This window comes from Lampris incognitus, chromosome 10, assembly GCF_029633865.1.
Source record: "Lampris incognitus isolate fLamInc1 chromosome 10, fLamInc1.hap2, whole genome shotgun sequence".
NCBI lineage: Eukaryota > Metazoa > Chordata > Actinopteri > Lampriformes > Lampridae > Lampris > Lampris incognitus.
This window is the reverse complement of record NC_079220.1, coordinates 1,870,286-1,881,665: the sequence shown is the minus strand read 5'-3', so window position 1 is coordinate 1,881,665 and position 11,380 is coordinate 1,870,286. Positions and strand designations below refer to the sequence as shown.

The following is an 11,380-nucleotide window of genomic DNA, read 5'->3' as shown; positions in this document are numbered from 1 at the left end:
AGTGTGTGTCTCTGCTGTGGTGATGTCGTCAGTGTGTGTCTCTGCTGTGGTGATGTGGTCAGTGTGTGTCTCTGCTGTGGTGATGTGGTCAGTGTGTGTCTTACCTACAATGCTGATGATGAGGGCCAGGAGGTGAATTATGGCATGAAGCACCTTTACCTTCTTCTTCTCCTCGTTGTGAAACACTCTAAAGACCAGAATGGCTAGAGAGAGAGAGACAGAGAGACAGAGAGAGAGAGAGACAGACAGACAGACAGACAGACAGACAGACAGACAGACAGACAGACAGACAGACAGACAGATGGACAGCCTTTATTACCTGCAGGATTGGCTATTGTAATGCTCTCCTTTCTGCGCTCCCTAAAACAGAACACAGCTCAGCTCCAGGGAAGCTGCCGGTGTGTTGACTCGGTACACCGGCGCTACAGTCTCTGCATTGGCTGCCCATTCGCTTCAGAATTGATTTTAAAATCCATTTATTGGTTTGTAAAGCTCTTAGTGGTCTTGGTTCTACATATTTATTAGATTTTCTTTTAGCTTATGAACCCTCCAGAACCCGCAGGTCTTCTAGTAGTGGCCTTTTAATTATTCCTGAAGTCAGAACCAAAAGCCAGTCAGGCCTTCTTCCATTACGACGGCCCAAGTCTGTGGAAGCTTCCTGAGGGCAGCAGGAAATGTTGATATCTGTAAAAGCAACCTCAAGACCGACCCTTTTAGTTGGCTTTTAATTAGATTTTAATTTATCTTTTTTGTTTATTTATATATTTGTCTTAGTGTGCTCGACCTCTTAGTCTATCCTTTTAATTCTCCATTGTTTTCTTTTTAATACGCTACCTTCAACAGAGACTCTACATTAGGGGCCAGTGGGGCCCCACCAGGAGTCGCCAGCGCACCACATGAGCAACTATTCAGTGTAACAGGTAATATATTGTAACGAATTCGGGGGGGGGGGCAGCCAGGCCGTGAACCTGGGTCACCCACACCACGGGTGGCAACGCTAACCAGTCAACTAAAGGGTCCGACCCGTTAGCCAAGGGCTAGCGAGTCTAGTCATTGGTGATCGTTACGCTACCCCTCTCCTCCGGGTTTGTGTCCCTGCTGCCCCCTGAATTCACTACAATGAGCTGTTCATCTGAATGAGCTGTTCATCTAAATGAGCTGTTCATCTAAATGAGCTGTTCATCTTAATGAGCTGTTCATCTAAATGACCTGTTCATCTAAATGACCTGTTCACTACAATGAGCTGTTCATCTAAATGACCTGTTCATCTAAATGACCTGTTCACTACAATGAGCTGTTCATCTAAATGAGCTGTTCATCTTAATGAGCTGTTCATCTAAATGACCTGTTCATCTAAATGACCTGTTCACTACAATGAGCTGTTCATCTAAATGACCTGTTCACTACAATGTCCTGTTCATCTAAATGAGCTGTTCACTACAATGACCTGTTCATCTAAATGAGCTGTTCATCTAAATGAGCTGTTCACTACAATGAGCTGTTCATCTAAATGACCTGTTCACTACAATGAGCTGTTCATCTAAATGACCTGTTCACTACAATGTCCTGTTCATCTAAATGAGCTGTTCACTACAATGACCTGTTCACCTAAATGAGCTGTTCATCTAAATGACCTGTTCATCTTAATGACCTGTTCATCTAAATGACCTGTTCATCTAAATGACCTGTTCACTACAATGACCTGTTCACTACAATGAGCTGCTCATCTAAATGACCTGTTCACTACAATGAGCTGTTCATCTAAATGACCTGTTCATCTAAATGACCTGTTCATCTAAATGAGCTGTTCATCTAAATGAGCTGTTCATCTAAATGAGCTGTTCATCTTAATGAGCTGTTCATCTAAATTACCTGTTCATCTAAATGAGCTGTTCATCTTAATGACCTGTTCACTACAATGAGCTGTTCATCTGAATGACCTGTTCATCTAAATGAGCTGTTCATCTAAATGACCTGTTCATCTTAATGAGCTGTTCATCTAAATGACCTGTTCATCTAAATGAGCTGTTCATCTTAATGACCTGTTCACTACAATGAGCTGTTCATCTGAATGACCTGTTCATCTAAATGAGCTGTTCATCTAAATGAGCTGTTCACTACAATGAGCTGTTCATCTAAATGACCTGTTCATCTAAATGACCTGTTCATCTAAATGAGCTGTTCATCTTAATGACCTGTTCACTACAATGAGCTGTTCATCTGAGTGACCTGTTCATCTAAATGAGCTGTTCCTCTAAATGAGCTGTTCATCCTGTTCAACCTGCTCAACCATGGTCTTCACTCTGTTTCTTCTTTCTTTGACTGGACAGACACTACATACACTATTTTATCCTTTGCTTTACTAATTCTGTGTGTGTGTGTGTGTGTGTCTCAGTACAGACACCTGACATACCTCCAGGGTGTCTTCTAACCTTGTTAATGCAGCTCAGACACACTCTCTCTCTCTCACACACACACACACACACACACACACACACACACACACACACACACACACACACACACACACACACACACACACAAACACACAAACACACAAACAAGATGAACTGGCTCTCTGACAGATGTGCACCAACCCAATCAGACAGCTGACCTTTGCTGGTTGGGATGTAATTGGATTGTGTTGTAATTAATCTCATTATAACACCAAACCAGTTAGCAAACCTTGTAGACCCGCATTCTACCCAGCAGGCCTGCAACATGACAGCCCCCCCCCCCAACACACACACACACGCTGTCATGTTAGGTGTGGTTTATCGATGAAGTCTAGGAACTGTAAAGGGAAATGTAAAAGACCTAAATGACTCGCTACCTAACAAATCATTTGGTTTAAAGCTACAGTCCTGAACCTGCTGGTGTTACTGGACCAGTGTGGGTCCTGTGTAGCTGGTGGTGAGGTGAGTGTGGGCTGAGCCTCATTCCAAATGAATGAGAGTCAGCAGGGCTGTTGTGTCAGAAACAAACACAGGACCTGGTGGGACCTGAGTTGTACTCATGGATGTAGTACTATGTGTTGGTGAAGGTCTTGTACCAGTTTGTTCTGTCATATCTGCTGGTTAGACACAACAACTTCACTTCTTCTAACTCAACACTACCTGCCTTCTTCCTCATCTGGCTGCTGTGATGAAGATGGAAACACTATGCACCCTGTCACTTTACCTGCCAAAGTCCCACCAGACACCAGCCATCCTTATCACACACCGCTGCAGTCTGCAGGACCTGGTGTTCATGGGTTAGCTGTGTCTTTAATACATCATAGATAGAAAGTATCAAGAGATCAGCTTGTGTGTAAATCTTCAGGATTGTACCTTTAAGTGACCTCTGAAAAACAACAGTTACAGTCAGCTGTGCATCACCCAGGTGGTGCATCACCCAGGTGGTGCTACACACTGGTGGTGGTTGAAGTGAGCCACCCACTTCAATGTGAAGCGCTTTGGGTGTCTAGAAAAGTGCTTTATAAGTGTAATTATTATTATTATTGTTAATAGAAACATTCTACTCATAGCTGCCATCAAACATCTTTCTCAACTGGATCTTGCCTCTCTCTCTCACACACACACACACGATAAATTGTGTTTTAATCAGATCCTAGCTTAACTGTATTTACAGAGAGCGATAGAAAGAGAGGGAGAGACAGAGAGAGAGGAGAGAGAGACAAAGGCAGAAGAGAGAGAGAGAGAGAGAGAGAGAGAGAGAGAGAGAGAGAGAGAGAGAGAGAGAGAGAGAGAGAGAGAGAGAGAGAGAGAGAATCAGGCACTAAACCCTCCCAGCTTTTGCTCAGGAAGAGGTCACTGGCAAGAAAGACACCTAAGCATTTCATCCCTTCTGTGTTCCACTGCAGCCCAGCGGGTAATGTTGGCTTCTCTTTATTGTGCCACTCCCCCAGTCAGAGACCCTCAGATTCGAACCAGTTGACTTCTGCGGAGGAAGCTTGTTCATGTAAGGCCACTTCCTGCGTGAGAGTGTTTAGGTCATTTTGACATGTTATGAAAAGCGTGACATCGTCAGCGTATGCTGATAAGCTAACTGTACTGCCCGAGAGCCCTGCCCGAGAGCCCTGCTCGAAAGCCCTGCCTGAACCCTGCCCGAGAGCCTTGCCCGAGAACTCTGCCCGAGAGCCCTACCTAAGCCCTGCCCGAGAGCCCTGCTCGAGAGCCCTGCCCGAGAGCCCTATCTAAGCCCTGCCCGAGAGCCCTGCCCAAGAGCCCTGCCTGAGCCCTGCCCGAGAGCCCTGCCCGAGAGCCCTGCCCGAGAGCCCTGCCTGAACCCCTGCCCGAGAGCCCTGCCTGAGCCCTGCCTGAGCCCTGCCTGAGCCCTGCCTGAGCCCTGCCCGAGAGCCCTCCCTGAGAGCCCTGCCTGAACCCTGCCCGAGAGCCCTGCCTGAGCCCTGCCTGAGAGCCCTGCCCGAGCCCTGCCTGAGCCCTGCCCGAGAGCCCTGCCTGAACCCTGCCCGAGAGCCCTGCCTGAGCCCTGCCTGAGAGCCCTGCCCGAGCCCTGCCTGAGCCCTGCCCGAGAGCCCTGCCTGAACCCTGCCCGAGAGCCCTGCCTGAGCCCTGCCTGAGCCCTGCCTGAGAGCCCTGCCTGAGCCCTGCCTGAGAGCCCTGCCTGAACCCTGTCCGAGAGCCCTCCCCGAGAGCCCTGCCTGAACCCTGCCCGAGAGCCCTGCCCGAGAGCCCTGCCTGAGAGCCCTGCCTGAACCCTGCCTCGAGAGCCCTGCCTGAGCCCTGCCTGAGCCCTGCCTGAGCCCTGCCTGAGCCCTGCCTGAGAGCCCTGCCTGAACCCTGTCCGAGAGCCCTCCCCGAGAGCCCTGCCTGAACCCTGCCCGAGAGCCCTGCCTGAACCCTGTCCGAGAGCCCTCCCCGAGAGCCCTGCCTGAGCCCTGCCCGAGAGCCCTGCCTGAACCCTGCCCGAGAGCCCTGCCTGAGCCCTGCCTGAGAGCCCTGCCCGAGCCCTGCCTGAGCCCTGCCCGAGAGCCCTGCCTGAACCCTGCCCGAGAGCCCTGCCTGAGCCCTGCCTGAGCCCTGCCTGAGAGCCCTGCCTGAGCCCTGCCTGAGAGCCCTGCCTGAACCCTGTCCGAGAGCCCTCCCCGAGAGCCCTGCCTGAACCCTGCCCGAGAGCCCTGCCCGAGAGCCCTGCCTGAGAGCCCTGCCTGAACCCTGCCTCGAGAGCCCTGCCTGAGCCCTGCCTGAGCCCTGCCTGAGCCCTGCCTGAGCCCTGCCTGAGAGCCCTGCCTGAACCCTGTCCGAGAGCCCTCCCCGAGAGCCCTGCCTGAACCCTGCCCGAGAGCCCTGCCTGAGAGCCCTGCCTCGAGAGCCCTGCCTGAGAGCCCTGCCTGAGAGACCTGTCTGATACCTGCCTGAGCCCTCCCCGAGAGCCCTGCCTGAGAGCCCTGCCTGAGAGACCTGTCTGATACCTGCCTGAGCCCTCCCCGAGAGCCCTGCCTGAGCTGAATTAACAGAACTGACAGAAAGAGAGAGAGACAGAAAGAGAGAGAGACAGTATGTGTGAGTGAGTTAGGTTCCTGTATAATGTTAGCTTAATGCAATAGGCCACTAATGCAGCCTCAGGGGTAAAACACACACACACACACACACACACACACACACACACACACACACACACACACACACACACACACACACACACACACACACACACACACACACACACACAGTGAATGTCTGGAAACTTGTGTTTTTGTGTGCATACTATAGTCCAAAAGGACTAACAGACTGTGTGTGTGTGTGTGTGTGTGTGTGTGTGTGTGTGTGTGTGTGTGTGTGTGTGTGTGTGTGTGTGTGTGTGAGAGATAAACAGACACACAGTCAAATGTATTTCTGAATGTTGTGGCAGTACAGATGTCAATTGGTTCATGGCAATAAATCCCACATAGATACAGTCAGATAAACATGGACACACAGATGGAGACCCACAAGACAGACAGACAGACAGGCAGGCAGGCAGGCACACAGACAGGCAGACAGACAGGTGTTTACCATCTCCATACAGGAAGACCAGACCCAGCACCATGCACAGTGGGTGGAGGTTGAACTGGGAGGAGGAGCCGTCCCAGGCGTAGCCGCCGCGGTAGTGACCCATCCACACACCAGTCAGCACCACACAGGCCAAGCCCACCGCCTGTGATCCGGCAACCAGCCATGGAAACAGAGACCAGCCGGACCCTGAACCCCGACGCACCCCCAGATCCCCCACACCACCAGGAACCATGGTCTGAAACAGACACACACAGTTAGGGAGACAAAGCATGTCCACTTTATCTAATTATATTTTAGGCTGTCTGTACACGCACACACATTGTGTGCCGGGTAAATGACTGAGTGGATGTCAGTGGATGAGGGAACAGATGTCAGTGGATGTGGACGTCAGTGGATGTGGACGTCAGTGGGTGAGTGAGCGGATGTCAGTGGATGTGGACGTCAGTGGATGAGGGAACAGATGTCAGTGGATGTGGACGTCAGTGGGTGAGTGATCGGATGTAAGTGGATGAGGGAACAGATGTCAGTGGATGTGGATGTCAGTGGATGTGGACGTCAGTGGATGAGGGAACAGATGTCAGTGGATGTGGACGTCAGTGGGTGAGTGAGCGGATGTCAGTGGATGTGGACGTCAGTGGATGTGGACGTCAGTGGGTGAGTGAGCGGATGTCAGTGGATGTGGACGTCAGTGGATGTGGATGTCAGTGGGTGAGTGAGCGGATGTCAGTGGATGTGGACGTCAGTGGATGAGTGGGTGGATGTCAGTGGATGAGTGCGTGGACGTCAGTGGATGTGGACGTCAGTGGATGTGGACGTCAGTGGGTGAGTGAGCGGATGTCAGTGGATGTGGACGTCAGTGGGTGAGTGAGCGGATGTCAGTGGATGTGGACGTCAGTGGATGTGGACGTCAGTGGGTGAGTGAGTGGATGTCATTGGATGTGGACGTCAGTGGATGAGTGGGTGGATGTCAGTGGATGAGTGCGTGGACGTCAGTGGATGTGGACGTCAGTGGGTGAGTGAGCGGATGTCAGTGGATGTGGACGTCAGTGGATGTGGACGTCAGTGGGTGAGTGAGCGGATGTCAGTGGACGTGGATGTCAGTGGATGTGGACGTCAGTGGATGTGGACGTCAGTGGGTGAGTGAGCGGATGTCAGTGGATGTGGATGTCAGTGGATGTGGATGTCAGTGGATGTGGACGTCAGTGGATGTGGACGTCAGTGGATGTGGACGTCAGTGGGTGAGTGAGCGGATGTCAGTGGATGTGGATGTCAGTGGATGTGGACGCCAGTGGATGTGGACGTCAGTGGGTGAGTTAGCGGATGTCAGTGGATGTGGATGTCAGTGGATGTGGATGTCAGTGGATGTGGATGTCAGTGGATGTGGATGTCAGTGGATGTGGACGTCAGTGGATGTGGACGTCAGTGGGTGAGTGAGCGGATGTCAGTGGATGTGGATGTCAGTGGATGTGGACGTCAGTGGATGTGGACGTCAGTGGATGTGGACGTCAGTGGGTGAGTGAGCGGATGTCAGTGGATGTGGATGTCAGTGGATGTGGACGTCAGTGGATGTGGACGTCAGTGGGTGAGTGAGCGGATGTCAGTGGATGTGGACGTCAGTGGATGTGGACGTCAGTGGATGTGGACGTCAGTGGGTGAGTGAGCGGATGTCAGTGGATGTGGACGTCAGTGGATGTGGACGTCAGTGGGTGAGTGAGCGGGTGATGTCAGGAAGGATGTCTGTGAATGTTCTCATTCATGCAGGTCATGGTTATCCAAAGGAATTGAATCGAGTGCTACTGGACTGGTATATATCCGTGAAGACGTTAAGCAGCGACCGTCGTATTGATATGCGTGGCCCCCAACGGCCGTCGCTGCTTAACATCGGGTCACAAAGAGCCATGGACATCGTTAGCTCTGATAACAACTCCTAGAGGAGAAATATCTGAGTGTCGTCAGCAGCCAGTCAGACTAGCTTGGTGTAGTCAGAAAGGCAGGAACTGAGGAAGCCTCTTGGATTAGAGGATATATACCGGATATTTACCACGTCCAGCTGCAGGGTTCGCTGTCGGCTGAGGTTCCTGTTTAATGAAGATTTTGGTTCAGCAGCAGCGTTACTGAACTGGGGAACACTGGTAAACTGATGTTGTACTGCAAACTAAACCTGGATGCTGATCTGATCTGATGGCTGGTTTTAGGGAGGTGTTCCTTACCCGTGTGAGGGTCTAAGGACAGGATGTTGTGTTGCTGTGAGGCCCCGAGGCACATGTGTAATTTGTGATATTGGGCTACACAAATAAAACTGACTTGGCTTTTGGTGTCGTCGTGGCAAGCGTGCGCGCGCGCGTGCACGCGGCAAAACCCGTGAGCGCTCCCCGTCAGCCCTGCATGTTTACGCCTGTTGCACCTGTGTCCACCCGTCTACACTGCCACCCAGTGGCCAAAGCTGATATGGGCTACAGATTATAAACTGACATCAGTACACAGACAGGTGTAATGGCTCCTGCACGAGGTATTGTTCACGTCCGGTTTTATTTCACGCGAGCTTTGGCAATGTAGACGTATGTTGCCCGTGCCAGTATAGACCTTTTGAATTTGTCTGAGTCAGAGAGGGATGGAGAGACAGACACACCGAGCAAGGAAGACAGACAGGAAGTGGTCAGGATGAGCTAACATGTTAGCATGTTGCAAAAGTGATTGTTTTTCTCTTCAGCTCGGGGTGTAGTCTCGACCTCTTCATGTAGCTCGCATTTGTTTTGAGGAAACAAAATTACACAACACACAGAACAAGAAAAACAGCATCACCTTTGTTCAGACTTGACTCTCCGTTTCTCAGGGCTCTGACCTGTGACCTCTTTATGGCTGGTTGCTCATGTCGGCCACGGAAGAGCTATACATATTTATGGTTATTTCGGCTTTCTTGGACTTTAAATGTCCTTCCAACACCAACAGTCCTTCAGCTTTCACACTGCAAGGGTGTGACCACCACCACCACTCGCCAGCCCTTGGCTACCGGGTCGGGACCCTTCAGCTGACAGCGGGCAGCCGGGGATCGCAAGCGAGTCTTCAGACCGTGGTCGTTACACTGTTACACTACCACGGACGACGAGTGAAGTCCTTCAGAGGCTTTCTGTGAGCACGTGTGAGTGAAAGGAAACATGTGGATAACATGTGGATAACATAAACGTAAGCCAAGTGGAATCCAAGCGGACGGTGCGTGGGTTCAGGAACTGTGTCGCCAGGTTAGATGAGCAGAGCTCAGACAAGTGAGATGGATGTGAATGGGTGAAGCTGTTCTGTATCCTGAGGATCCTACAGATGGAACAGCTGAGCCCCGCGCCGCTGTGATGCTGACTCTCATTAACACCTCATTAGTCCACTTATTCATGTTTTCCTGCACTCCGGTCTCTATTCCTTTCCTATTCAACTGTCAGTCTGTAGAAAACGAAAGAGACGTCCGGTACCACGGTGGACATTACAGAGCCGTGTTTTCAACACAGAGTCAACTTTAGAGATAAACCAACCAGAACCCGTTAAAAGAAGGAGTCTTACCGTTCACACGTCCGCTCGCTGCTCCAGCTGCCCGACTCTGACGCGACACAGCCGCCCCTCCCTGTGCGTGTGCGTGTGCGCGTACGCGTGCGTGTGCTTTCCCTAACTAAACACTCACCGTGTGAGACTTTATTTCTCTTGGCTCGTTCCGGTCCGGGCTGTTTCCTGGTCTGGAACACTGCCGTCGTCAAACTTCTCTGTTCGCCAAGAGACGGAGGACAAATCGGTGCACCTGCACCGATCACTGGCGATGTGACGTCGGCGCCGCGTGACGTCACCAAAACCCACGTTGTTACTCTCGCTCTCTCTATGTCGCTCTCTCTTTGTCTTTGTCTGTCTCTCTCGCTCGCTCTGTCTCTCACTCTCTCTCTTTATGTCTCTCTCAGTCTGTCTCTCTCTATGTCGCTCTCTCTTTTTCTTTGTCTGTCTCTCTCGCTCGCTCTGTCTCTCACTCTCTCTCTTTATGTCTCTCTCTCACTCTGTCTCTCTCTATGTCGCTCTCTCTTTGTCTTTGTCTGTCTCTCTATGTCTCTGTCTCTTTGTCTCTGTCTCTCTCGATGTCGCTCTCTCTTTGTCTTTGTCTGTCTCTCTATGTCTCTGTCTCTTTGTCTCTGTCTCTCTCTATGTCGCTCTCTCTTTGTCTTTGTCTGTCTCTCTATGTCTCTGTCTCTTTGTCCCTGTTTCTCTCTCTCGCTCGCTCTGTCTCTCACTCTTTCCAAGTCTCTCTCTCACTCTGTCTCTCTCTATGTCGCTCTCTCTGTGTCTCTGTCTCTTTGTCTCTGTTTTTCTCTCTCGCTCTCTCTATGTCTCTCTCTCTCTCTGTCTCTTTCTCACTCTGTCTCTCTCTCTGTCTCTTTGTCTCTCTGTGCGTGTCTGTCTGTCTGTCTCGTCTTTTCATTCGTTCTACTTCCCCCCTTTCCCTGTCACTTGGGATAAAGGATGAGGGAGAGAGGGGTGAGGCAATGAAAGGAAAGAGACAGAGAGAGAGAGACAGACAGGAAGAGAGAGAGGGGGGCAGGGTAAAAGAAGAGGAAGACAGAGTGGACTGATGACTAACATTTTAAAGGTCTGTTGCCTTGACAACTGTCGATCGTGAAGGTGTGTATGTGTGTGTGTCGCGCGTGGCTTGGTCAGGTCTTATTATATTTTTATATTATATTATTAAAGTCTTATTATATTATTAAAAGCTTATTATATTGTTATATTACATTATTAAAGTCTTACTATATTATTATATTATATTAATAGTCTTATTGTATTGTTATATTAGTAGTCTTATTATATTGTTGTATTAGTCGTCTTATTATATTATTATATAATATTAATCTTATTATATTGTTATTACATTATTAAAGTCTTACTATATTATTATATTATATTAATAGTCTTATTATATTGTTATATTAGTAGTCTTATTATATTATTATATAATATGAATAGTCTTATTATATTGTTATATTACATTATTAAAGTCTTATATTATTATATTAATAATATGTTTTATTATTAAAGTCTATTATATTATTATGTTAATACTCTTATATTGTTATATCATTAACGTATTATTATATTAATAGTCTTATATTGTTATATTATTAAAGTCTTGTTATATTATATTAATATTCTTATTATATGGTGATATTGTTATATTATTAAAGTATTATTATATAATATTAATAGTCTTTTTATATTTTTATATTACATTATTAAAGTCTTATTATATTATTAAAGGCTTATTATATTGTTATATTACATTATTAAAGCCTTATATTATTAAAGGCTTATTATATTGTTATATTACATTATTAAAGACT

General features: G+C 48.8%; 1 protein-coding gene across 1 annotated transcript in view; it reads right to left on the bottom strand.

Annotated features, from left to right (window-relative positions):
• LOC130120043 (transmembrane ascorbate-dependent reductase CYB561) overlaps window positions 1-9,586 on the bottom strand; it is a 22,009-nt gene extending 12,423 nt beyond the window's left edge. The window contains exons 1-3 of the mRNA XM_056288657.1: window positions 9,567-9,586; window positions 6,018-6,252; window positions 105-203 (exon numbers count right to left, since the gene is read on the bottom strand). Coding sequence (XP_056144632.1) covers window positions 105-203; window positions 6,018-6,249 — 331 coding nt within the window. The 5' untranslated portion in view covers window positions 6,250-6,252; window positions 9,567-9,586. The remainder of the gene's footprint in view (window positions 1-104; window positions 204-6,017; window positions 6,253-9,566) is intronic.
• Between the last annotated feature and the right edge of the window lie 1,794 nt (window positions 9,587-11,380).